Source organism: Rattus norvegicus, chromosome 5, assembly GCF_021556685.1.
Source record: "Rattus norvegicus strain SHRSP/BbbUtx chromosome 5, alternate assembly SHRSP_T2T, whole genome shotgun sequence".
In the NCBI taxonomy this organism is placed as follows: Eukaryota; Metazoa; Chordata; class Mammalia; order Rodentia; family Muridae; genus Rattus; species Rattus norvegicus.
In genome coordinates, this window is record NC_141538.1 from 136,368,158 (window position 1) to 136,393,327 (window position 25,170).

The 25,170-nt window shown below is 44.1% G+C and overlaps 1 protein-coding gene and 1 long non-coding RNA gene across 2 annotated transcripts in view; one reads left to right on the plus strand and one right to left on the minus strand.

Annotated features, from left to right (window-relative positions):
• The window catches only part of Zswim5 (zinc finger, SWIM-type containing 5), a 117,431-nt gene extending 92,987 nt beyond the window's left edge, over positions 1–24,444 (plus strand). The window contains 9 exon segments of the mRNA NM_001401321.1: positions 7,351–7,527; positions 10,180–10,326; positions 10,808–10,945; positions 14,461–14,721; positions 14,943–15,078; positions 15,858–16,015; positions 19,066–19,229; positions 20,849–20,930; positions 21,632–24,444. Coding sequence (NP_001388250.1) covers positions 7,351–7,527; positions 10,180–10,326; positions 10,808–10,945; positions 14,461–14,721; positions 14,943–15,078; positions 15,858–16,015; positions 19,066–19,229; positions 20,849–20,930; positions 21,632–22,494 — 2,126 coding nt within the window. The 3' untranslated portion in view covers positions 22,495–24,444.
• LOC148005993 (uncharacterized) overlaps positions 1–25,170 on the minus strand; it is a 1,435,680-nt gene that overhangs the window by 887,406 nt on the left and 523,104 nt on the right. The gene's annotated exons all lie outside the window — the stretch shown is intronic.

Below are 25,170 nucleotides of genomic sequence, written 5' to 3' on the forward strand. Positions count from 1 at the left end.
ATGAAAGTCTTACAGACCACACCCACAGTGGCACACATACTCCAACAGGGCCACACCTTCTAATTGTGCCAGTCCTGGGCCAAACAAATACACACCATCACACTTACCAAAACCAAAAGACAACAAAATTTATTAAAGTGTCCTGATGGGGCTAGAGAGATGGATCAGCAATTAAGAACCCTGCCTGCTCTTCCAGAGGACCTGGATTCAATTCCCAGCAACCACATAACAGCTCACAACTGTCTGCACCTCGAATTCCAAGAGTTCCAACACCCTCACACAGACATATATGCAGGCAAAACACCAATGAATGCTCTAAAAATGAATATTTTTTTAAAGTGTCTTAATTAAGGCCAGATATTATGTCACCATCCTGTATTGCCAGCATTCTGATGTAGAGGTAAGCACATGGATCTCTACAAGTAGTATACTTACCAAATCCTTCCTTTTTCTTCTTGCTTCTTCCTCTGTCTTCCTCATATTTTTATACAGTACAAGTACATCCTCCCAAGTTATTGCCAAGACTCCTGCCCCATCCAAGACAAATCTACTACAGTAGTACTGTATCCTCCGCCTTTTGTGCCCGCTGGTCTGCAGCTGTCTGCAGATGCTGCTCACAAGCATTCACAGCATCCATGCTTTCCTTCTAACGCAGGCCATTTGATGTTAACCATTGTTCTTTAGTTCAGGTCATTACTGGTGGGGATTCTGTCTAACATTGGTCTTATACTTGGTCTCTTTTCTCTTAAATAATGGCTATCAGCATGTTTAGCCTCAAGGGGGAACATCACTTTAATTGTTTTGCTTCGTTGTCTTCTACTGTACCATAATTAGTTGCCAATATACTTAAGATAACTAAGTTAATGATCCTTGAAGAGATTATAATTTTGTCCCTTCATTAAGATACCCACTCCTGGCCCTCATCTAACTACATAACCCAGGAAGCCATCACATTAATATAGACTTTAGTAGCATAGATGATCAAAAATATACCATTACAGTCCCTTCTCTGGAAATTTTCATTTTGTGTTGGTTCTTATTATTATCAGTTCTTTTCCACCCACAGCCCAATCTGAGGGTTAGCTGGTTTGTTTGTGTTCTCTCTCTCTCTCTCTCTCTCTCTCTCTCTCTCTCTCTCTCCCTCCCTCCCTCCCTCCCTCCCTCCCCCCCCCCCCCCGCCAGTCTCTGAGATCTTATTATAGATAACTGGAGAGACAGCTCAGCAGTTAACAACACTGGCTCCTCTCCCAGAGGTCCTGAGTTCAATTCCCAGCAACCACATGGAGGCTCACAACCATCTGTAATGAGATTGAATGTCCTCTACAGATAGAGCACTCATATGCATAAAATACATAAACAAATAAAGATCTAAACAAAAAACCTCACACCCAGGGCTGGCCTTGAACTTACCTCAGCTTTCTTTATTCTGCGATTGCACGTGCTACTGTAGTCTTTGCTGCCTGTGGTTGCAGGAACATACTCTACTGTATTCTCAGCTGCTGGTTCCTTTCCTTTAGGATTTTGATGGATGCCCCCCATCCTCTCTCCCTAGTTAATCAAGTCTTCTAATTACTTGGTACTTGTGATTGTGTAGCTGAGTGTAACTGGGGAGAAATAACTATGGTAAATGGTCTTATTTTAAGTTTATGACCACTCATATCATGTGCTCTTCAATGCTCTCTAGCCATCTACTACATTTGCATAGTCTATGCCTGTTTCTTTTATTTTTTTAAGTGAAGACATTGTAGCTATCTTCAGACACACCAGAAGAGGGCATCAGATCTCATTACAGATGGTTGTGAGCCACCATGTGGTTGCTGGGAATTGAACTCAGGACCTCTGGAAGAGCAGTCAGTGCTCTTAACCACTGAGCCATCTCTCCAGCCCTGCCTGTTTCTTTTTTTTTTTTTTTTTTTTTTTTTTCTTTTTTTTGGAGCTGGGGACTGAACCCAGGGCCTTGGGCTTCCTAGGCAAACGCACTACCACTGAGCTAAATCCCCAACCCCCTGTTTCTTTTTTTAAGTTATTATTTTATACCATCGTTCCCTCAGAACGCTCCATACTCCCTCTCCCTCTTGTTCTCAGCTGGATTTGGCTTCTCCTTCGTAGACATTATAGATACAGTACTTGACAAGCAAATGTGCACAAAGGCAGTAGACTGGCTGGTTTTGTGTCAACTGAACACAAGTTAGTCATCAGAGAGGAAGGAGCTTCAGTTGAGGAAATGCTTCCATGAGGTCCAGCTGTAAGGCATTTTCTCAATCAGTGACCAATAGGAAAGGGCCCAGCCCATTGTAGATGGGGCCACCCCTTGGCTGGTGGTCCTGGGTTCCATAAGAAAGCAGGTTGAGCAAGCCATGTGGAGCAAGCCAGTAAGCAGCATCCCCTCGTGGCCTCTGCACCAGCTCCTGCCCTGCTTGAGTTTCTGTCCCGATTTCCTTTAGTGATGAACAGCAGTGTGGAAATACAAGCCAAATAAACTCTTTCCTTCCCAACTTGTTTTTTGGTCATAGTGTTTAATCACAGCAATAGAAACCCTAACTAAGACGGGAAAAATCATTCAGGTATAATGCCTACCCAAAGTACAAGTGTCATAAGGTATTGTGGCCCAGGCCTGTAATTCCAGCTAGGCAGGAAAGTCATACATTGTACATCAGTCTGGGAAACGTAGGCCCTGCTTCAAAGTAAAAAGCAAAGGACTGCTGGTTGGTACACAGCATGGGAGACAGAGGCAAAGAGATCTATGAATTCAAGATCAGCCAGAGTATACAAACTGAGTTCCAGGACAGCCAGTGCTACATAGTAAGACCCTGTGTCAAAATAAAACTTAATAAAGAGAAATTAGAAGAACATTTCCAAACCTCCCATTTCTGTGTTATGGAATTAAACATTCAAACAAAAACTATTGTTTCAGAAGGTCTAAAAGAGTCTGGTGATGGTGGTGTGTGCCTTTAATCCTAGCACAGGGGAGGCAGAGGCCAGCAGATCACTGAGTTTGAGGCCAGCCTGGGCTCCAGAAGAGCCAGGGATACACAGAGAATCCTGTCATGCAGAGAAGGACAGAGACAGATGTGCTGTATTCGTTCATGTATTCTGCCTCTTCCTTTGCTTGTATTTCTAAGTCAAACCCCCTCCTACTCCCTAGATATGAACCATTTTTCTTAATTCTTATACCTCAGAGAAAGGCATCCCAGAAAGGTACATGAAGTTCTGAGAGTTTTTTTGCTTTGCTTGAGGATGAGAGGCATAGCAGTGGGCTTGTATTTTGTAACTCATAGGAATGATTCATGGAGTAGGGAAAAATTTGGATATAGAAGATTGGGAGATAATCACAATACCTTATTATTTATAATTTTTAAGGTATTTTCAACTCAAAGAATCCAGGCAGTGGTGGCACACACCTTTAATCAGGAGGTAGAGGCAGGTGGATCCCTTGAGTTCCAGCCCAGCCTGGTCAACAGAGTAAGTTCGAGGACAGCAGGGGCTACATAGAGAAACCCTGTCTCCAAAACAAACAAATATTTGCAAGAATCATGCATACTTACTATATATACCAAGAAAAATATATATTTACTTCTCTCTCTCTTTTGAGTAATATATATTTACTTAGGTTTTCAGCCTGTACTAAGCTCTGTACTGGTCACGTATCATCTAGGGCCAATTTGAATGTTGCTTCTCAGGTGTAATTTTTTTTTATGTATCTGAGTACACTGTTGCTGTCTTCAGACAAACCAGAAGAGGACATCGGATCCCATTACAGATGGTTTCGAGCCACCGTGTGGTCGCTGGGAATTGAACTCGGGACCTCTAGGAAGAGCAGTCAGTGCTCTTAACCACTGAGCCACCTCTCCAGCCCTCTCAGTTGCAATTTTAATTGACCTTTGGCTTTTTAGCAGTGTTTGACATTGGTCATTTCCTGCTTGAAATGTCTTTGTCATTTGATTTCTAATCTCTCTGGGTTCACACTATCTCATTGTCCTCTTCTAAGTGGGTTTTACTGTCTCCTCCTCTACTGTCCAGTATCCATGCTTTCAGTGCCTGGCACTGTCATCAGACCACTTGTGTCCTACCTTTGTGAGTGCACTATTTTATTATCTATCTGCTAATCCCTAAGGTGTAGCTCCTGCTCAGATGTTTCCTCTTAACAGTAGCTTTGTATGTTTACTTCCTTTGCAAGGCCTCTGCTTATGTCTTAATCTCTTTCTACTCCTTTTTTCTTATTCTTTTTCACTCTTTGTTTTGTGTTTATGTTTTTAGACAGGCCGGCACAGGCTGTCCTCCAGCTTGCTAATCCTCCTGTCTCTGCCTCCCAAGTACTAGAATTACAGACCTGTACCACCATGCCCAGTCTGGAGACATTCATTTGTCTTCCTTTCTCAGGGTTCTCTAGAGTCACATATCTTATGGAATGACTATCTATCTATCTATCTATCTATCTATCTATCTATCTATCTATCTATCTATGGATTTATTGCGATGACTTACAGGCTGCAGTCCAGCTAATCCAACAATGACTGGTTGTGAGCAGGAAGTCCAAGAATCCAGTTGCTAGTGGCAAGGTACCTGATGGGCCCATGCCAAGGTATGCCCCTGAGTAATTGTGCCAACCACCAGATCTGGTATAAAGCAGTTTTGCCAGAGGGGACAGGAGTGGAATGAAGACCTGGGAAAAGGTTGAGTCAGATGAGTGGACAAGTAGACAAGCAGACAAACAAGGGCAGAGAAGGGGGTGGGGCACGGAGGAGAGAAAGCGGGAGAGAGGCAGTGCTGGAACAGAGGGAGAGGGGGATGAGGCAGCCCTTTTATACACAGCCTGACAGCAGCAGGTGATGACTTCAGCCATTGCTGAAGGAATCACCTGTAAGCTAACACATGTTTATAAGAGTTTTTCCGGGGGCTGGGGATTTAGCTCAGTGGTAGAGCGCTTACCTAGGAAGCGCAAGGCCCTGGGTTCGGTCCCCAGCTCCGAAAAAAAGAACCAAAAAAAAAAAAAAAAAAAAGAGTTTTTCCGAAAGAGGATATCAGATCCCCCTGGAACTGGATCTTCAGATGACCATGAGCCACCACGTAGGTGCTGAGAATTGAACTCGAGCCCTCTGGAAAAGTAACCAGTGCACTTGACCCCTGAACCATCTCTGCAGCCTGGGTTTTTTTTTTTTCTTTTTTTCTTTTTTTTTTCTTTTTTTTTTTTTTTAAATATTTTATTTATTTATTATCTATGAGTACACTGTAGCTGTCTTCAGATACACCAGAAGAGGGCATCAGATTTCATTACAGATGGTTGTAAGCCACCATGTGGTTGCTGGGATTTGAACTCAGGACCTCGGGAAGAGCAGTCGGTGCTCTTAACCACTGAGCCATCTCTCCAGCCCCTCTTTTTTTTTTCTTTTTCTTTTTCTTTTTCTTTTTTTCGGAGCTGGGGACCGAACCCAGGGCCTTGCGGTTCCTAGGCAAGCGCTCTACCACTGAACTAAATCCCCAACCCCGCAGCCTGGGTTTTTTATCTTCTTAGATATTATACCTGTGAGTCTATATAAGTCCTCATGAAGTAGATCTTGCATTTTGTTCATTCATGTCCCATTCTTTTTTAAAATTCATTTTTCATTTCGTTTATGTGTATGGGTGTTTTGCCTGATTTGTCTCTGTTCCATGTGGATGCCTGGTGCACAAGGAGGCCAAGAAAATGTTGAGTCTTCTGAAACTGGAGCTACAGACAGTTATAAACTGCCATGTGGGTGGTGGGAGTTGAACCCAGGTCCTCTGGAAGAGCAGCCAGTGCTCACTCGCGCTCCCCCCCCCCCCCCCGTCCCCGCCGCCCCCCAGTGGATGGAGAGATGATTCAGCAATTGAGAGCACTTGCTGCTCTTGAACAGAACCTGGATTCAGTTCCCAGCCCCAACATCAGGAGTCTCATAACTGCCTGTATCTCCAGTTCCAGGGAGTCTGGTGTCCTTTTCTGACCCAGTGCTCATGGTACACATACATTCAAGTACGCGAATGCATGCATTAACCACAACTCTTTTTATAAAACTGAGTTCATGAAGTCAGGCATGGTGATCCCAGCATTCGTGAGGTAGAAGCAGGAGGATCAAATTCAAGGCCAACCTCAGCTACATAGCAATTTAAACCCTATCTCAACTTTCCCACACACACCCCAAAATAGGTGAACTTTTGGAAGACTTTATTATATTCTATTTGAGTAGATACAGCTAACCTATGTGGGAGACTAGCAAAGACTAAAATGGCAGAAATAAATAAATGAAGGAAGGGAAGGGAAGAGAGAAAAAAGAAAAGGAAGGAAGGAAGAAAGAAAGAAAGAGAGAGAGAGAAAGAAAGAAAGAGAGAAAGGAAGGAAGGAAAGAAGGAAGGAAGGAAGGAAGGAAGGAAGGAAGGAAGGAAGGAGGAGAAATTGGAATTCCAAATAAAGAGCTAAGCTGTCCCCTGCAAAGGGACTCTAACTCTCGGGGTCTCAGTTACGTGTTTTCACAGTGTTGGAGCTACTGTGCTGTGAGAGCGGCAAGATGAAACAGGCACAGTATACTTTGTGTTGAGAAATGAGTCCATCTCTGTTCTAAGCCCTTTTCATGGATCACCACCAAAGCATTAATTGCATTTAACTTTGGGACAGACTCAACATTCTTAAAATAGGAAAGAGGCAGACAAACAGACACAGATACAGGCGGTGACATGATCTGGCTTGTCTGTAGTGTTGATTTCCCCGAAGTCCTTTTCCTGAAGGGAAGTAGCATGGTCAGATCTCAGTGAGAATGTTCGTCAGCATCAGTTTCTCTTGAGAACAAACTGTAAGCCAACAAACTATAACATCTCTCTCAGCTTTTTTCTATTTAATCATTTATTCATTCATTTATTTATCAGTTTTTTATTTGTTTTTTATTTTTAGAGGACCTACCTGAGGCAGGGGATGTTGTTTGTTAAAACAAGAGTATTATGTTACCCAAACTAGCCGCAAACTCGTAAGCTTCCTGTGTCAGGCTCCTGAGTCATTTTTTCAGCTTCTGATATGAATACCAAATAATAAGAGTCCTGCTGCAAATGAAACAAGTCATGATTAGTTAAGGATATTACCTAGCTGCTTTTTTCTTTTTTTTCTGACCGATATGGAAAACAGTTTATATCTTTAATATTGAGCTGTTTCTTCAAGCCTTCATATGGCTCTGAGACCCAGTAGAAAGTTGTTTTAAAGAAAAAGGAATTTATTGCCCTCTGTATAAGATTTTTGGGAGGAGGGGATGAGATTTTTGTTTTGTTTTATTTTTTGTTTTTGATAGAGGACATAGAAGAGCCACGTTAGAGCTTCAGATTATTCAGCCGTTGATTTTCTTTCCCCAGACTCTTTATCCAGACCGAGACGAACAGTCTTCACTAGAGCCATTGAAGGTCGTGAGTTACATTGGCAAGACAGCCACCTACAGCGAATAATCAGCAGTGATATCTATACAGCTCCTGCCTGCCAGCGGGAAAATGAGCGGCTACTCTTTAATTCCCATGGCCAGCCACTGTGGCTAGGTAAGTCTAGCCCTCCTGTGCTCCCAAGAATATCAGGTCCCAATCCCACCTGTGCCAACAGCATGGGTCCCAGCAATACTAGCTACAACTTACAGTCTACCCATCTCTCTTGGATCATTTATTCACAGCCAGGCCATTTATTTGAGGCCTACTTCATTTGTATGTATGCTTAACTGGTGTACACTAATCTCAAGTGGAAACACGTATACTTTCCCTAAGCTTTGGGGAAAAGATAAAGCAGTTGATACACACTGAAGAGTAACAAGGAAGCCATGAGACACCAGTTTATACACTTTCAGTTATCTGTTACTCAGCAACATTATATTCTGCTCAGAATTTATATCTTTTGTTTGCACGGTGGGAACCTAGGAGGTAGCTTGGTCAGTAAGAACCAGAGTTTGATCCCCACGGCCCATGTCAAATAATCCAAGCATGGGGTGTGTACTTAAAAATCCCAGCACTGTGGAGGCAGCGACAGCAGATTCCAGCCTAGCTTAACGTAATGGCCAGTTCCAGGCCAGTGAGAGCAAGATGACCTACGTTTGATTGCTGGAGCCTCCATGCAGTCTATGTATGACGTACACATGCTTGAACTCACGTTCATGGAAAACACAAAAACATTTTTAAAATGTTAAGAGGTGGATAATGTCCGAGGACTAACTCCCACAGGTATAAGCATACATGTGCATACACATGAGCATACACACATGAAAACAACACTGTTTGAAACTGCAGTTACCCCATGCTAGGAACTAGGATGCAGTCAGTTTGTTTGTCACCAGACTGTCTCCTTTCCTCTGCCTCATCTTCCTAGCATCCTTTATGACAGGACAGAAGTGTTTGATCTAGTTTAAACTGCTGCTGCACGAGTTGTCTGGTTTACATCAGTCTGTCCTTAGCTTCGCTAGAGTGCACCCATTCTAAAATAGAGCTTGGAGCTTAGTGTGATGGTAACTTAACCTCAGAAATTGGGAGTCAGTGTAGGTGGCTCTCTGAGTTTGGTGCTAGTATGGTCTACGTAGCGGGTTCTAGACTAGCTAGGGCTACACAGTGAGACTCTGTTTGCAAACACCGCTAACAAACTACCTAACTAAGCAAGCAAGCTAAGGGATTGTTACAGTACAGACAGTGACGTACAGCTGGGAGTGGGGAACTACTTCAGTGTCCAACGATATGGAATTGATAAAGCAGTAAAGGAACAGTCAGCGGGGTGACACATATTTATCTTGACTGTTATACAAGCATATTTAACACCATTGAAAAATATTCACAATGTACTGTTAAGTTGAAAAGAATAATTATAATATCCCAATTTTATTTAGAAATGAAAAATCTGGGTAAATATACATGGAACTGTAAAGAGTCATTATCAGTTTTTATTTTGTATTTTACTTATTTATATCTTTAAGTCTGCACTTTATGTGTTTATTGTATATATGCTTGTATGTGCACATGTATTTGTGTGTGTGTGGTTACACATTCAGATGTGTGGATGTGGGTGTGAAGGACAGAAGTAGATATCAGGTATCTTTCTCCATCTCTCTCCACCTTTTATTTTGAGACAGATATTTCAGTCTGTCCCTAAACCTGAAGCTTACCAATTTAGCTAGACCAGCCAGCCAGCCCCAGGGATCCTCCTGCTTCCACCTCCCAGTCCCAGTTATTCTGTAACTTTCAATATTAGCTCTAAAGGAATGACAAAGCAATTGAAAGGCTTGTTAGGATCATTCCCATTTTGAGAAGTTGATAGTTACTGGGCATGGTGGCACACTCAGGAGGCGGAGCCAGCAGATCTCTGTGTACTCCTTTCTAGGCTATCTCCAGTCTTATAGCCTAGCTCTAACTACCTTGGACTGTATGCCATACTCCAAAGAAATTATCTAGACTTTAGTTATGATCTTATTTATACATGATTATTCATATGTACTCTTTGCTAAGAAAGTCCTCCTTGTTTACCTACCTGTTCATGATCATTCTTGTTCTTCAAGCCTAGTTGAGATATTTTCAGTGTAGGTATTGTCATGTCAGTGCCTTACAACTGTCTGTTTAGATATCAGTCATAAGCACTTAGTGCAGCTGTCATGTCTTCTCTATTTCTGTATTTCCTTTGCCCAGTGCACTACCTGGCATACAATATAGGTCCTCAGGAGACATAGGGTTACTAAATGAATGTATTAACCATTTGATAATGAAGCTAGCTAGACCTGATAGTACACGCTTAGAATCCCAAAACTTGAAAGCAAGAGGAATCGGGAATTCAAGGCCACCGTCAGCTGCATATCAGAGTTTACAACCAATCTAGGCTACATGAGACCCCCGCCTCTGAAAATAAAGCTAATCATTTGCTGAGGCTTTTCCTTTAGACAGCTAGTTGCTGCCTCCACCAGGTTCCCATAGTGCACATTCACAGAGTCTGCTTTTTAGTGTTCTGATTGTATATCCCTTCTACAATAAACCATCACTGAGGTTAGAGGAGCCCTTACAAGATGGCTTCTTCCACTTACATCCTCGAAGATAAAAAACACGGTCCCTGTTCTAAAGCAGACGCCAAGTTGAATCTGAGAACTGGACAGATCTCTTTGTCTGTTAAACATAGGACTTTCCTGATTTGAAATTTTAACTCAAACAAAATATTTTCTTCCTGACTTGTAGAGCATGTACCTACAGCCTGTGCTCGGGTTGATGCGCTGCGATCTCATGGGTATCCAAAAGAGGCTCTCAGACTCACGGTGGCCATCATTAATACTCTGAGGTTGCAGCAGCAGCGGCAGCTGGAGATCTACAAACATCAGAAGAAAGGTATAGTGATTAGGGATCCTCTAACATCCTGGGGTGATAAGGATCTGAAAGAGATAAAAGGATGAAGAAGCTAATTTTCACTCAGTACCATGGGCTTGAGAATTCCAAGTAATTCTACCTGCTGAGTGGAGTGCCTTCCCGCCATTCTGTGACTCTCAGCTTTATTTATTGTCTGTGAAACAGGAACAATGAGCCTGCTTTTCACAGGAAGCTTCCAGGCTTCCTCCTGGAAGACCCATTAAGACCTGGAGAAGATGCTTTTGAACTGAAAAGCTGTCTCCATATATGCACTGCCAGCCCACAATATAAACTAGAACTGGCTGGGGAGATTGCAATCAGGCCAATCCAGCAAAGACATGACAGTATGGGGAGCTTTTCTTTGACTTTCTGGTCAAGGACTGAGTGAGACTGATTAGGAAATGAAAGCAGAAGTACATTCCCTTCTCTCTCTGTCTAAAATTTGAAACCTGCTTATTTCCAGAGTTGTTGCAGAGAGGAACAACAACAATCACAAACCTGGAGGGCTGGGTGGGCCATCCCCTGGATCCCATTGGCTGCCTGTTTCTCACTTTGACTGAGGCCTGCCGCCTGAATGATGACAGCTACATGGAGATGTCAGGTACGAGGGTCAGCCTGAGACAAGCCACCTCTCTGCTGTGGCCGTGTGAGCCCTGCTTTCCTGCTGCACCTTACTAGCTTCCTTAGGGGAATAAGAATGGTTAGAGGAACTTTAGGAGTCAGAGGACAAAAGTTCAGAGCAGTCTAGAAGGGGGAGAGAACCTCTATCAGAAATGTGTGTGTTAACGTATTCATAGCAGTGCCCACCTGTAGCCATAGCTACTCTCAGGAGGCTAAAACAGGAAGATCATTTGAGCCCAGGGTTTCAAGGGTAGCCTGGATGGACGGACAGATGGATTGACCAGCTGACTAACTGACTCTCTCTTCTTCCTCTTCCTCTTCCTCTTCTTCCTCCTCTTCCTTCTTCTCCTCCTCCTCCTCCTCTTTCCTCCTCGTTTTTTTGAGCCAAGTATAGTGGCTCAGGCTTATAATCTCAGCACTTAGGAAGCTCAAGCTGGTGAATTACAACTGAAAAGGTCATTCTGGACCACATAGCACAAGACCCTGCCTCAAAAAACAACAAAACAAAGTAGAGGGCTGAAGAGATAGTTCAGCGGTTAAGAGCAATGTCTGCTCTTCCAGAGATTGAGTTCAATTCCCAGCAACCACTTAGTGCCTCACATCCTTCTATACTGGGATCCAGTGCCCTCTTCTGGCATGCAGGTGTACATGCTGATAGAGTACTCATACATGTAAAATACGTAAATCAGTCTTTTAAAAAAACAATGTTTCTTTCTTTGAAATCATCTTATCAGATCTTGTTCTAGTTTCCCTTTGACTCCTCAATCCTTGTGATCTCTGCTGAGAGAGTTTAGACAGAGCTGGGTGTGATGGCACATATCTGTAATCTCACGCATATCTGTAATCTCATGCATATCTGTGATCTCACGCATATCTGTGATCTCACGAATATCTGTAATCTCATGTATATCTGTGATCTCATGCATATCTGTGATCTCATGCATATCTGTGATCTCACGAATATCTGTAATCTCACGCATATCTTTAATCCCAGGATTTAGCAGGCAGAGGCAAGAGGAGCTCTATGAGTTTGAGGCTCACTTTGTCTACACGTAGCCAGGGATATATAGTGAGACCCTGTCTCAAAAGCAAACAAATAAAACTAGACAAGCACAATACAGTGTAGTATAGAAGATCCTTGGACTCTATTAGAGTAGGGTGATACATTCTCAAAGGAAGAGTGTACAGTGGTCAGAGGGGCCACTGCACAGCAAAATACCTTCAAAGAATGAGCAGTGACTAAGAGACTACATTTTTAGGTAGACTTTATATGATTCTGAAACTGCTGGAACAAACATCATCTTCAGATATCATCTTAATACCTCCCTGTCCAGGTGTTAAGAAAGAAGACAGTTGGTGGTGGTGGCACATGCCTTTAACCCAGCACTCGGGAGAAAGAGGCAGGTGACTCTCTGAGTTCCAGGACAGCCTGATTACACAGAAAAACCCTATCTTGCAAAACCGGGATAGGGGGAGGAAGAAGAGGGGGAGGAAAGGAAGGACGGAAGGAAGGATGGAAGGAAGACCATGATAACTCTTTATTCTTTACCGAGAAGCTTCCACCTACCTAAATAGTTATTTTTCTCCTGCATAATAAAATGTCGTTTCTGTACCCAGGGCCAGAGATAAAACTCAATATTCCACCTGCCAAGCCAACCCACCTCTGCTTTCATTATTTTTGTTAAAGAGGTGTCAGGTCGCCCTAGATATAGAACAAGAAGTGGCTTTGGGCCACTCGATATAGGTGATAGGAACTGAAGCCACCTCCCCAGGAAGACCAGTCAAAGCTCTCACTGCTGAGCCACCTCTACAGCCCCAGAGCCAGTTTTTTTTTTTTTTTTTTTTTGACCAATAATCAAAACCCTGAAGTCTGAGACCCTCATTTTAGAACTGGCGACTATGAAGGAGTCAGCCCAGTGACCTTTAAGCCTGTCAGCATCTAGCTAGCTACCTAGCTACACTCGGATTTTCTTTTAATAGTCTTCCTCCAGGTGGGTTTATACCAATTTGCCAAATAGAAAAGATAAGGCTAAGTACCCCATATCAAGGACAGATACGTGGTTGTTCTCCCTTCCCTATGCTATCACTGTGTTGACTTTATTTGCATTTGCTTTGGTATCAGTAACTCTTGCCACACTATCATACTCGCAAGCAGACATTATGGCTACTCTTGATGTGATACTAGCATTACCTGCCGCTTGATTGTCTTCCAGAGCTATTTAATAGAAAGGGGGGTGGGAATCAAGATCTTTTTTGTTTGTTAGTTTTGTTTTTGAAATTATAATTATATTGCCTCTCCCTCCCCGTTCTTCCCTCCAAACCCTTATGCATATCCCCCCTTTTTTATTGGATGTTTTCTTTACTTATATTTCAAGTGTTATCCCCTTTCTCAGTTTCCCCTCTGGATCCCCCTATCCCTTCCTTCCTCCCCCTGCCTCTATGAGAGTGTTCACCCACTAATCCACCCACCCCCTCCCATCTCCCAGCCCTAGCATTCCCCTACAGCGGGTTGTAGGGAGGATATCGAGCCTTCACAGAGACAAGGGCCTCTGCTCTCATTGAATGCATACCCTTTTTATTCCCTGTGCTGTTCTTGAACTCAAAGACTCAAGCCATCCTCTTACCAGTGTCCTGAGAAGCTAAAACTACAGGCATATATCATCATACCCAGCTAGGACGTTGGCCCCTAAACACTGTTCATGTCCTGAAGTTTTCAGCGAAGCATATAAAATCCTAACGTAGAAGATGCAAAGTAAGAGCTTCCAAAGTAAGAGTTAAACTGAAGGGACTCAGGTATCTCAGGTATCTTGACCCAAGTCAAGCCAGGATAGGCCCTGATTGTCCTAATCTCCTATACAGGGACACATCTTTAGTCACCTTCATCTGCACAAGAACACTTAGAGCTTGGGAATTCTGAAGGTGCATTTGCTTCATTGTTTGCCTGACATACACTGCTCTTCTGGAGTCAGGCTCTGGAGAAAACTAGAACAGGGAGATGCTCTCATCCCTACAGGTGTTCACACTAAGGTAGTGGGACAGTCGCAAAACCACTCGGATTATACTGTACATTGGCAAAAAATAAGACCATATGCTTCTCTGACTGGCCTAACCAATTTGTGTGTGATTTGAAGGAGTGATTTTTCTTTTTTTCTTTTTTCCACGTGGAAAGGTTTAATGAGAGAAGAAGAGTAGAAGAGGGGAGGAACAAAGGAGGCCGGCCATGGGCACATGGAGGGAAAGCAGGGGTGGGGAGGTAGAGAGAAGAGACAGAGAAGAGGACAAGAGAGCAGAGAAGAGAGAGGAAGAGCAAGAGCTGGAGTGATTGTTCTTTTTTGTGGTTCTATCTTTTTTCAATGTATTTTTCTTACTGCGTCGAGGCTCTGGTCTAGCTTTATAATAACTATTAAGCAACTGATATTCCAAAGTGGGACAGGCAGGGACACAGAAAACCCACTAGAGCTGTCCTAAAGAACTTGGTGCCCTTGCTGTCCTCAGATGTGAATGAAAGCAGAGTTCCTGTCTACCAGCACGTCCCTGTGGCTTCTGGCTGCCCAAGTAGCAATGAGTCGTACCTGTCATTGGCCCTGGAAGTCGCCCTCATGGGCATGGGTCAACAGAGGGTGATGCCTGAAGGCCTCTATGCACAGGACAAGGTGTGCCGTAATGAGGAGCAACTCCTGAGCCAACTCCAGGAGCTGCAGCTGGATGAGGAGCTAGTGCAGACCCTGCGGAAACAGTGCATCTTACTGCTGGAAGGTAAGGAGGAAGGGGGCTGTGGTAACAAGACCGTTAGTTATGACTCTGGGCTCCCCTCTCTGACATAGCACACTCAGAAATATTTATGACATTAAAGAGTAATGAAGGTTAGCATACAACCTCAGCTGGGTTCCTGGGCTCCCAAGTCTAGGCTAGAATAGGCATAAGAAAATAAACCAACAAACACCTAAATAACTGGCTGGCTCATCTTCTTCCTTCAGGAGGCCCCTTCAGCGGTCTAGGAGAAGTTATCCACCGGGAGAGTGTTCCCATGCACACCTTTGCAAAGTATTTGTTCTCAGCTCTGCTGCCTCATGATCCAGACCTGTCTTATAAGTTAGCCTTACGTGCCATGAGGTGGGTAGCCCATGTCCAGCCTGATTGCCTCCGCGAATGCAGATGTCTTCGGTGCCGCATTCTCTGCCTATCCTACTCCCCTTTCTCCCTTTGTGTCTTTTCCCAAACCAGGACCTAGGTATTTTCATATGACCTAGGCTCTGGGACTCTTTATTAATGAAATACTTGACCCCTCCACATATTTAGGGTAAATTGTCTGAGCAGGTGCCCCAAGATATAATAGATACGTTGCCTCCCTGTTTTGGAAGCACTTGGGTATCCTGAGAAGGGATTTATATCCTAGCACAACTCCATCAGTCATGGGTCCTGGTGCAGGTCCCCAGAGGAGCGTAGGAGGAGCAGAGATAAATATGTATACTCCAAGACCCAGCCAGAAACAAAGCTCTGAGAACCTTGTTTTCAAACGAGAGTAAGATTCTTGGTTTACATGTAGATCTGTAGGATGTAGCAGACCATACAGAGAAAGAATTTTAGTTAAGCCATAAGACTGAGAGGACTGTTGAGCTAAAAGGGAAATTCCTTGGCATATGTTTCCTATGCTCTTCAAAATAGCCCTGTGGCACTCTATGCGCCTGTCAAATCTCTTTATAGTGGAAACTGTTCAGCTTGAGGTTTCCAAGTACCCAAGTACCTGCCTGGCATATATTGTAGGTTTAAAACCATCAAAGCCTGTCTTTCCCTAACCAATTCCTCCCTAGCAGAAAGCAAACTTCTCTAAAGTGGGTCACAATGGCCAGAGTCTAAATGAAACTGACGGCGGTGTTTCCTGGGTCTTCTAGGTTACCTGTTCTAGAAAACTCGTCTTCTGCAAGCGACCCTGCCCACCCCCATCACAGGGTGTCAGTGGTGCCCAGCCGCTATCCTCGCTGGCTCACTCTCGGGCACTTGGAATCACAGCAGTGTGAACTGGCCTCCACCATGCTGACTGCTGCCAAAGGTAAGCACAGGTAGACATTAGATTCAGCATCTCTACTAAGCCTACCCAGCCAGGGCCGGAAGTCTCCTGAAAAGGAGAAGCCATGTGTTCTGTGTTGACAGGAGCAGTGGGGATCTTCATGCTGACTTCATTAGAAAAAGCACCTGGATTCAGAGCATAATTCTGCCTCAGTTACTTTAGAATAGTAAGACCCCGAATCAAATGATTTTTACTTTTCTTAAAAAAATTTATTTCACACTGTGTGTCTGTGTACATGAGTCCCAGTGTTCAGTGAAGTTAGAGGTTTCTGATGCCCTCAAAGGTGGAGTTACAGGAGGCTTTGAGCCCCCTGACATGGGTTCTACAAACTGAACTTGGGTAAGAGCAATATATTCTCTAACCAAAACCCATCTCTCTAGCTCCAAATTTTATTTGTTTATGTTTACTTGTTTTTGTTATTGTTTGTTTGAGACAGGGTTTCTCTGTACAGGCCTAGCTGTCTTAGAACTCACTCTGTAGCCCCAGATTCACCCAGATCCTCCTTGCCTCTACCTCCCAAGTGCTGAGATTAAAGGTGTCCACCGCCATACATGGCCTCATAATTGAATGATTTTTAAGTTAATTTCTAAATGTAATCTTCCATCTGATCAAGTCAGTTTCCAATCTCAACTTCAAAAATCTATAAAATGGAGATCATTGTTGGTGGCGTCTCAGCCTCAAAGACTTATAACTCTCCATACTACATCAGAGTTGTGATTATTCGACCATACTTGGTCAAAGGATACAGCATGACTGTGCCCGGGGAGTGGCTGTAGTCATCTTAGCTCTGCAGGCTTCATCACAAAAGAAGAGAAGAGAAGCTTGAAACAAAGAGCTGCAGTAAAGTACCAGCTGCGTGGACTCGGAGTATCTTGTACCAGGAAACTGTGGACATTTATTTTAAGATGTCTTTTTTTCTTTCTCTTTTGTTTCTTAAGACAGGATTTCTCTGTGTAGCCCTGGCTGTCCTGGAACTTGCTCTGTAGACCAAGTTGGCCTCAAACTCAGATCCACCTGCCTCTGCTTTCCTAATGTTGGGGTTAAAGGCCATTCACCACCACTGCCCAGCTATCTTTTTTTTTTTTTTTTTTAATTAAAAATATCTTGGTGGTAATGCCTTCAGGAGCCAGAAGAGGCATCAGATCCCAGGGAGCTGGAATTACAAGCTTTGGAAGGTGCCTGATATGGTTGTCGGGATACAAACTTAAGTCTTAATGATAGAGCAGCAAGTGCTCTTCGCTAACGAGCTGTCTCTCCAGCCCTTGAACTTGCCCTTTATGGATGTTTTTGAAGATAAACGCAGAAATCATAGATCTGTAGCATGGAAGTTTATTTCTTTAGCCACCTAAAGTTGTGGCAAAATAACATTATTTTGCGACCATCAATGTTAATATTAATATAATAGTATTTTATATATTTATATATAGTAGTATATATTTCTGTGTCAGTAAGACACAAAGTGTTAATATCTCCAAGTTCATAATCCCTCAGATCATCAAAGACACTCTTGATTATAAAAGTGTGTTTCCAAACCAATGTAAGAACTTATATCCCACATAATACAAAGAATTTTTAAACTTATCCGGAGGCTGGGGCTGCAGCCCAGTTGGTAGAGTATGTGCCTAGCATGCTTGAAGCCCTGGGTTTGAGCTCCAGCACCGAATAAACCAGGCATTGCAGTACACATCTATAATCACAGCATTCAGGAGGGGAATTAAGGAGGATCAGGAGTTCAAGGTCAGACTCTGCTACATAAGTTCAAGGCCATCCTGGAATACATGAGACTCTACTCCAAATCGAGACAAATCAATTTGTCTCCAAAAAAATAATAAAATAAAATAAACAACTCAGAAAGTTAACAGTCCAATTTTAAAACTTACTAAAGCCAGCAGTAGCACACGCCTTTAATCCTAGTACTCAGGAGGCAGAGGCAGAAGGCTCTCTGAGTTTGAGGCCAGCCTGGTCTACAGAATAAATTACTAGGAAATTTTAAATTAAATCGAGATACCAATATACACTGTTAGAATAGCTAAGATCAAGACATTGGCAACAGTTTGGAACAAAAGAAATGCTCATTGCTGGGAGAATATAAAATACACAGCCGCTTTGGAAGACAGTTTTTTAACAAAGTCAAATGTAGCTTTAGCATATGTTCCAGCAGTCATGTTCCTATTACCCAAAAGAGTCAAAAATATATACATTCCCCAAACCTGCACAGGAATACTCACATGTCTACTCATAATTGCCCCCAAAGGAACCAAAATGTTCTTCACAACTGTGATATATATCCATACAATGGAATACTATCTAGCAATAAAAGAAGATAAACTTCACCCACACAGGATCCTCAATATGTATTGCATATTGCAAGAAGCCAATCTGAAAAAGCTATGTGATTCCAACTATATAAAATTATAGTTACCAGGGTCCGGGAGAAATGGGGAAAGGTTTGAAGAACACAGGAGTTTTTAGGGCAGTGAAATTAGCCTGTATGACATCGCGATTATGGACTCATAGAACTGTGTAACACAGGACAATGTACTTTAAAGTATGAACTCCACTTAATATTTCAATTGTGTCACCAAATATTTTTGGGAGAGAGGAGGGGCTGGAGCGATAGCTCAGTGGAAGAGCACTGACTGCTCTTCCAGAGGACCTGGACTTAGTTCTCAGCATCCATATGGTGGCTCACATCTTCCAGTTGCAGGGAACTTAAGGCCCTCTTCTGACCTCTGTGGGTTCCAGATGCACACACATCACACAGCAGATCTATATATGGTTGTAAAACACCAATATACACAAAATAAAATAACCTTTAGAAAAAGGTGGGAGAGGTGGATTTGTGTGGTGTCTAGAAACAGAAAGAACCACCGTGCATTAGAAGAGACAGCTTGATAAACCAGAAGAGATGGTAGCATTCAGAAATATTGGGTTTAAATTAGCATAATTCAACTAGTATTTGCTGTAATCAGTTTATTGTCTTAGGGAAACTCAAATGAAATCCTGCCTCCATCTTTTTCCAATGACTATAGGGGATACACTGAGGCTACGAACTATTCTGGAAGCAATACAGAAGCACATCCATTCTTCCTCCCTCATCTTCAAACTAGCTCAAGATGCATTCAAGATTGCTACTCCCACAGACAGCAGTGCAGACAGCACTCTGCTCAACGTAGCCCTGGAGCTGGGGTTACAGGTACGAGTATGACAGCACTGTCCCCACTTGAGGTTTCTAGAGTAATGACAAGTGGCAGAAGGTATCTGTCTTAGTCAGGGTTTCTAGTCCTGCATAAAACACCATGACCAAGAAGCAAGTTGGGGAGGAAAGAGTTTATTCAGCTTACATAGTCACATTGCTGCTCATCACCAAAGGAAGTCAAGACTGGAACTCAGGTCAGGAAGCAGGAGCTGATGCAGAGGCCATGGAGGGATGTTACTTACTGGCTTGCTTGAGTTCCAGTCCTGACTTGAGGGTGGAGGAAATACAGAATGGGTAGCAGAGGAAGGGAGTTACAAATACCAGCTTAGGCCACGTGACCAGTTGCAGAAATGAGGATTATGAAGTAATATGAATGTCTCTTTTATTTTGTTAAGAACACATTTGTTGGGGGTTGGGGATTTAGCTCAGTGGTAGAGCGCTTGCCTAGGAAGCGCAAGACCCTGGGTTCGGTCCCCAGCTCCGAAAAAAAGAAAAGAAAAAAAAAAAAAAAGAACCAAGAACACATTTGTCTTTCTTCCAGTTTCTTTAACATCCATTAGTATTTAAGTTTCGATACTAAAAGAATGTTCCCAAGGGACATTGCCCATTTTAAGTTCACAAATGCGTTTGCCATTGTACGAGGAACAGTTATATCGTGTTAGGTGTATTCAAGACCTTGTTTCATGTGTCAAGTTGACAAGGGGTGGATTGTAGGGGCTATTCCTGGTTGTCAACTTGACTGCATCTGGAGTGAACTACAATGCAGAATTGGAGAACACACCTGTGATCCCAGTCTTGAGGCTGGGAGATACAAGTTTCTGACCTGGACCTTGGCATGGAGATCTTGAGGCATAGTGGCCATGAATCCCAGGAGACTAAGGCAAAGGGATCTCTGAGTTCAAGGTCATCTAGGACAGTATTCAAGGGGATGAACATGAGGCAGTCTTCCAGAATATAATTCTAGGGTACACAGAAAGTAAGGACTGTATAAAAGTAGCCTCCATTTTAAAGTTAAGGCCAGAAGTAAAATAGCTTTAGGCACTATAGGGTTCCCATCTTCTCTATCTCTGCCTTCCTCCAAGTCAATCAAGATATGATAAGAGTCTTATCTGTTGTCGGTCTTGAGGAAGTCCCATGTCTAGTGAGAGGGGTAGGGAGAAATTAAACATAATACAGAGAGAAAAGACCACTAATTCAGTAATGCAAAACCCTTGTTATTGAGCTGGGAATGTATCTCATTTGGCAGAGTGCTTACTTACACAAAATAAGATCTCAGGATGGACCTACTATTGCATAAACTGGGCATGGTGGGATACTGTGTGTCGGTGCTGGGGAGGTAGAGGCAGAAGGATTAGAAGTTCTAGGTCATGGAGAATTGAAGGCCAGCCTGGGCTACACCCTGTCTCAAGCAATCAAAAAGTACCTATTGTGGGGTTGGGGATTTAGCTCAGTGGTAGAGCACTTGCCTAGCAAGCACAAGGCCCTGGATTTGGTCCCCAGCTCCGGGAAAAAAAAAAAAAAAGTACCTATTGCATAAAAGAACAGTATGAGGTAGAGGGAGGAGAGGATCTTACCTGTTAAGCATGGCTGACTGGAAATGCCTCTTTTGTGTCTAGGTGATGCGCATGACCTTATCAACCCTTAATTGGAGGCGCCGAGAGATGGTTCGATGGCTGGTTACTTGTGCTACAGAAGTGGGTGAGTCTTACACCTCCCTCTTCCCCTGGGGAGTTTCTAGGCTTGCCTTTTGGGATAGGACAGGGAGTCCCTAGAGCTGTCATATTTCTGTGCTGGTAGCCTGGGAAAGGATGTGCTGCTAGAAGATGGCCTTGGTTCATCAGCCTAAGCTGTCACTGCTTGGACCATATCCTGATGTCCTCAGCACTTTGACCCTCTGTGATTAGAGAAATGTCTAAGAGAATGCATTTCAGTCACCAGTCCTCATGTGCTCCCTAGGGCAGGAGTCAGTTCAGTTATTTGGTCCCAGTCTCTGTCTATGCTTCTGAAAAACCACAGACAACTTGGAGGCATAGAACAATTCTAGAACCCAAAGCCCCAACACAAGACTATCCTCAAAGGCACTACTTCAGCTAGAATCCCTAGGGAAACCTAGGGCCCCACCTTGAGGCAGACAAACCTGGGACTCCGTTGCTTCGTCTTTATGAAGGGCTGAGAGTGCAGCAGAAAGCTTCGGCTCTGGGCTGGGATGGGAAGAGACCCCAAATAGGGTCTGGCCATTTGGGTTGCTCCCCTTATTCTGGTTTGCCTCAGATCATCCCAGGGGTGCTAAGGAATAGGGAGAACTCATCTGCAGGCCAAGTTCAGACCCCAAATGGTCATCTGGGCAGACTTGGATTAGGACCAAGTAGCCACTGCTGACCTCAGTTTCTCCTTGACAGGTGTGCGGGCCCTGGTGAGCATCTTGCAGAGCTGGTACACACTCTTCACCCCGACCGAGGCTACAAGTATTGTGGCTGCCACAGCTGTATCCCATACCACTATCCTGCGCCTCAGTCTTGACTATCCACAGCGGGAGGAACTGGCTAGCTGTGCTCGCACACTGGCCCTACAATGTGCTATGAAGGATCCACAGAGCTGTGCCTTATCAGCTCTTACACTTTGTGAGAAAGACCACATTGCCTTTGAGGCAGCCTACCAGATTGCCATAGATGCTGCTGCCGGTGGCATGACTCATTCACAGCTGTTCACCATTGCCCGCTACATGGAGCTCCGTGGCTACCCGCTACGTGCCTTCAAGCTGGCCTCACTGGCCATGAGCCATCTTAACCTGGCCTACAACCAGGACACCCATCCAGCCATCAATGATGTGCTCTGGGCTTGTGCTCTCAGCCACTCTCTGGGCAAGAATGAACTAGCAGCTCTCATCCCCCTGGTGGTGAAAAGTGTGCACTGCGCTACAGTGCTTTCTGATATTCTGCGTCGGTGCACAGTGACTGCACCAGGCCTGGCAGGCATCCCAGGCCGGCGCAGCTCTGGAAAGCTCATGTCAACAGACAAAGCTCCACTGCGCCAGCTACTGGATGCAACCATCAATGCCTACATCAATACCACACATTCCCGTCTGACACACATCAGTCCCCGCCACTATGGAGAGTTCATTGAGTTTCTGAGCAAGGCTCGTGAAACCTTCCTACTGCCCCAGGATGGTCACTTGCAATTTGCCCAATTCATTGACAACCTCAAACAGATATACAAAGGCAAGAAGAAGCTGATGCTGCTGGTTCGGGAGCGCTTCGGCTGAGAAAGTGGATAGCTTGCTGCTAGGGCAGCCTGGGCTCCCAGGTCAGGACAAGGACTCTGAAACATCTGTCTACCCTGAGAGGACTCAGTACTTGTGGCTGAGCCAAAAGTACCACAGACCTAAGGATGGGGAGAGTCCAACTTTAGCCAGTATTCCCGCCTTGGCAAGCTTCTCACTCCAGCCCTACTGTTCCTGGAGGAGCTGGACCCTGCAGACCGGTCGAAGCCCCCACAACATGTCACCTCACGCCCCTATATCCTGCGTGTCCTGGCCATTGGCCCCACTCCCTTGGCAAACACAGAACACTGTTCCGTCTCAGGGATTGCTTAACCAGAGAAAACAGAAGCATTTATGGTACTGTAAATACTATAGTATATGTGTTGTCAAGCATTGTAAAGCTGTAACTATTTATAATTCCGACTCTGATTTGACGGGCACTTAAAGTAGCTGTGGGTGGGAGGAGAGGCTTGTTTTCTGAGGAGACTCACAACCATTTCTCAGGTTTCCCATACAGAGTATATGCTGTTGGCAGTGGATAAGTGGGGGCGGCAGGGAGAAAAATAGACAGTTGAAATCCAAGTCTTGTCTGTGCAGAAAACTGTGGCCTGAAGATAGGACAACTAGCCTAGTGGTCATTACGGGGCAGAGGTCAAGAGTGGGCTTAGATATTTGCCTCACAAAGTTGTGAGCACTGAAGCTCCTGCCTCTGCCTCACACACTCCAGGAGCCTGAGGAACACCTGAGTAGCAAGTGCCAGGAGAAGACAAAGGTCCAGGAAGCCACTGAGCTTAGAAGATACATCTGCTCTGGTCACCCTTGTTAGAGAATCTGCGTTCATCTCCAGTCTGTATGTGTGTATATCTGTATGAACATGTGTCTGTGTACACATACACGTGTGCATGCCTGTGTCACTTCTGTTGTGTGACATGCGTTAGGCTGGGTTTCATTTGTGTGTGATAATGCATACCTACGTGTTAAGTATACCCATGTCTTCATGTGTAGTGTATGTGCGTATCTAGGCTCACACGGGTACCTGTGTATAAACATGTTTGTCTCTTGAGTGTATGCCTGCTGACCATGATGTGTCTTTATGTGAGCGGTCTCTCCATGTAGTCTGTCAGTGTCTTCACACTTGAGGATCTGCATGAGTGTGCCTTCTTTCTGCCAACTCTCTCTTGCCCATCCATTCCTTAGTCTCCTGCTAGCCAAGCATTGTTACACATCTCTATGCCTCCTGTTTACCTTCTCTCAGCAAACACGTTTCTAAGCACGTGTCCCCCTGCTCTTAAGACTGGCCACTTTCGCTCCATGGTTCTTTTTTTACACAAACATGTTTTCTTCCTCCAACTCTCTACCTCAGACTTCCTCTGCCTACTTTCATCATAATCCCATTGGTAGCTCATTTGGAGGCTAAGGCTGGTATTCCTTTAGCCTTGCCCTCTTAATTTCTAGTTCTAGCGGATAAGCCCCATCTTAGCCCATGCTGATCTCCACAGTGTATCATATTCGTACTACTTCATGACCCCTCTGCTTAGCCTGGAATTGTAGGAGGTAGCAAGGGCATTCAGAAGACTCAGTTGGAAACAGTTGTCTTCGGCGTTTACTGTTGTGTCTTAGTTCCAGGGTTGGGTGGGGTTTGATAGGGAGGGAGTAGCTAGAGTATGAACTAAGGACCTTTCTGTCTGATTTACTTTATTTTTCTCTTTGAAAACTACTTGTCATCTTTTTAATTCCAAGCTGACCAGTAAGTTGTATCCACTGTTCGTGGCTACTAATGTGTTACTGTCCAGCCAAGGGCCCACACTGTCTCAGCCCAATGGGTTGGCAGACAAAGGGGAAGCCACTTCCATTTCCCCCATCATGATTGCCCTTTTTTAGCAAGTATGTGAACTCAGTGCTTTTCTATGAATAAATCATGGATCACAGAAAAGATTTTTCTAAAAGCAGAAATTGTGTTCTCTCAGTAAATGAGGCCCTTCTCTCCTTTGACGGGACAGGGAGTTGGTTGGGCTTAAACAGAGATATACAGTAATGGACAGATGGAAGATTCCTCACATTACACCCACGTCCATAGTTCCAAGGTACCTCAAAACTGTCCTAGGAAACAGTACTCTCCCAATATCACATGATTATCAGGAGCACAAGATTCTGAGTAAATCAGTGGGTATACTCAGAAAACAATGCACAATGAACTTAAATGTCAGGGCCCTTTGGCGTCAGAAACCTTAGCTGGACAGCCTAAGGCTCCAATCCTAAGCAACTTAGCTCTTTATCTTTCTACCCTCCCCTACTGTGGTATCCAAACTAAAGTCTCCTTAGTCCCTATTTACCTTAGCTCCTCTTGCCTCCTGAACTCTGCACTGTTTTAGCATCTTCTGTGCCCCTTTTGAACTCTCTTCTTCCTTCTGAGACACAAAGACCTAAGTTACAGGTACCCCAACCCTTGTCTTTAAATGCCATAGCCCCAACTACCTGGAACGCTGTACCTTTATTACCTCAATCCTGAGCTTGGATGGCTGATAGCATAACGGTAGTCTGAGCCTGGTGCTAATGCTATATGTAGTGCATGCTCACTTCTTCACTGATACCTGAGCCCTACACTTGGCTAGACTGTGCACAGGAAGCTTGACAAAAGGAACAAAGGAGCTAGGCCTGGTGGTATGCGCCTTTAATTCC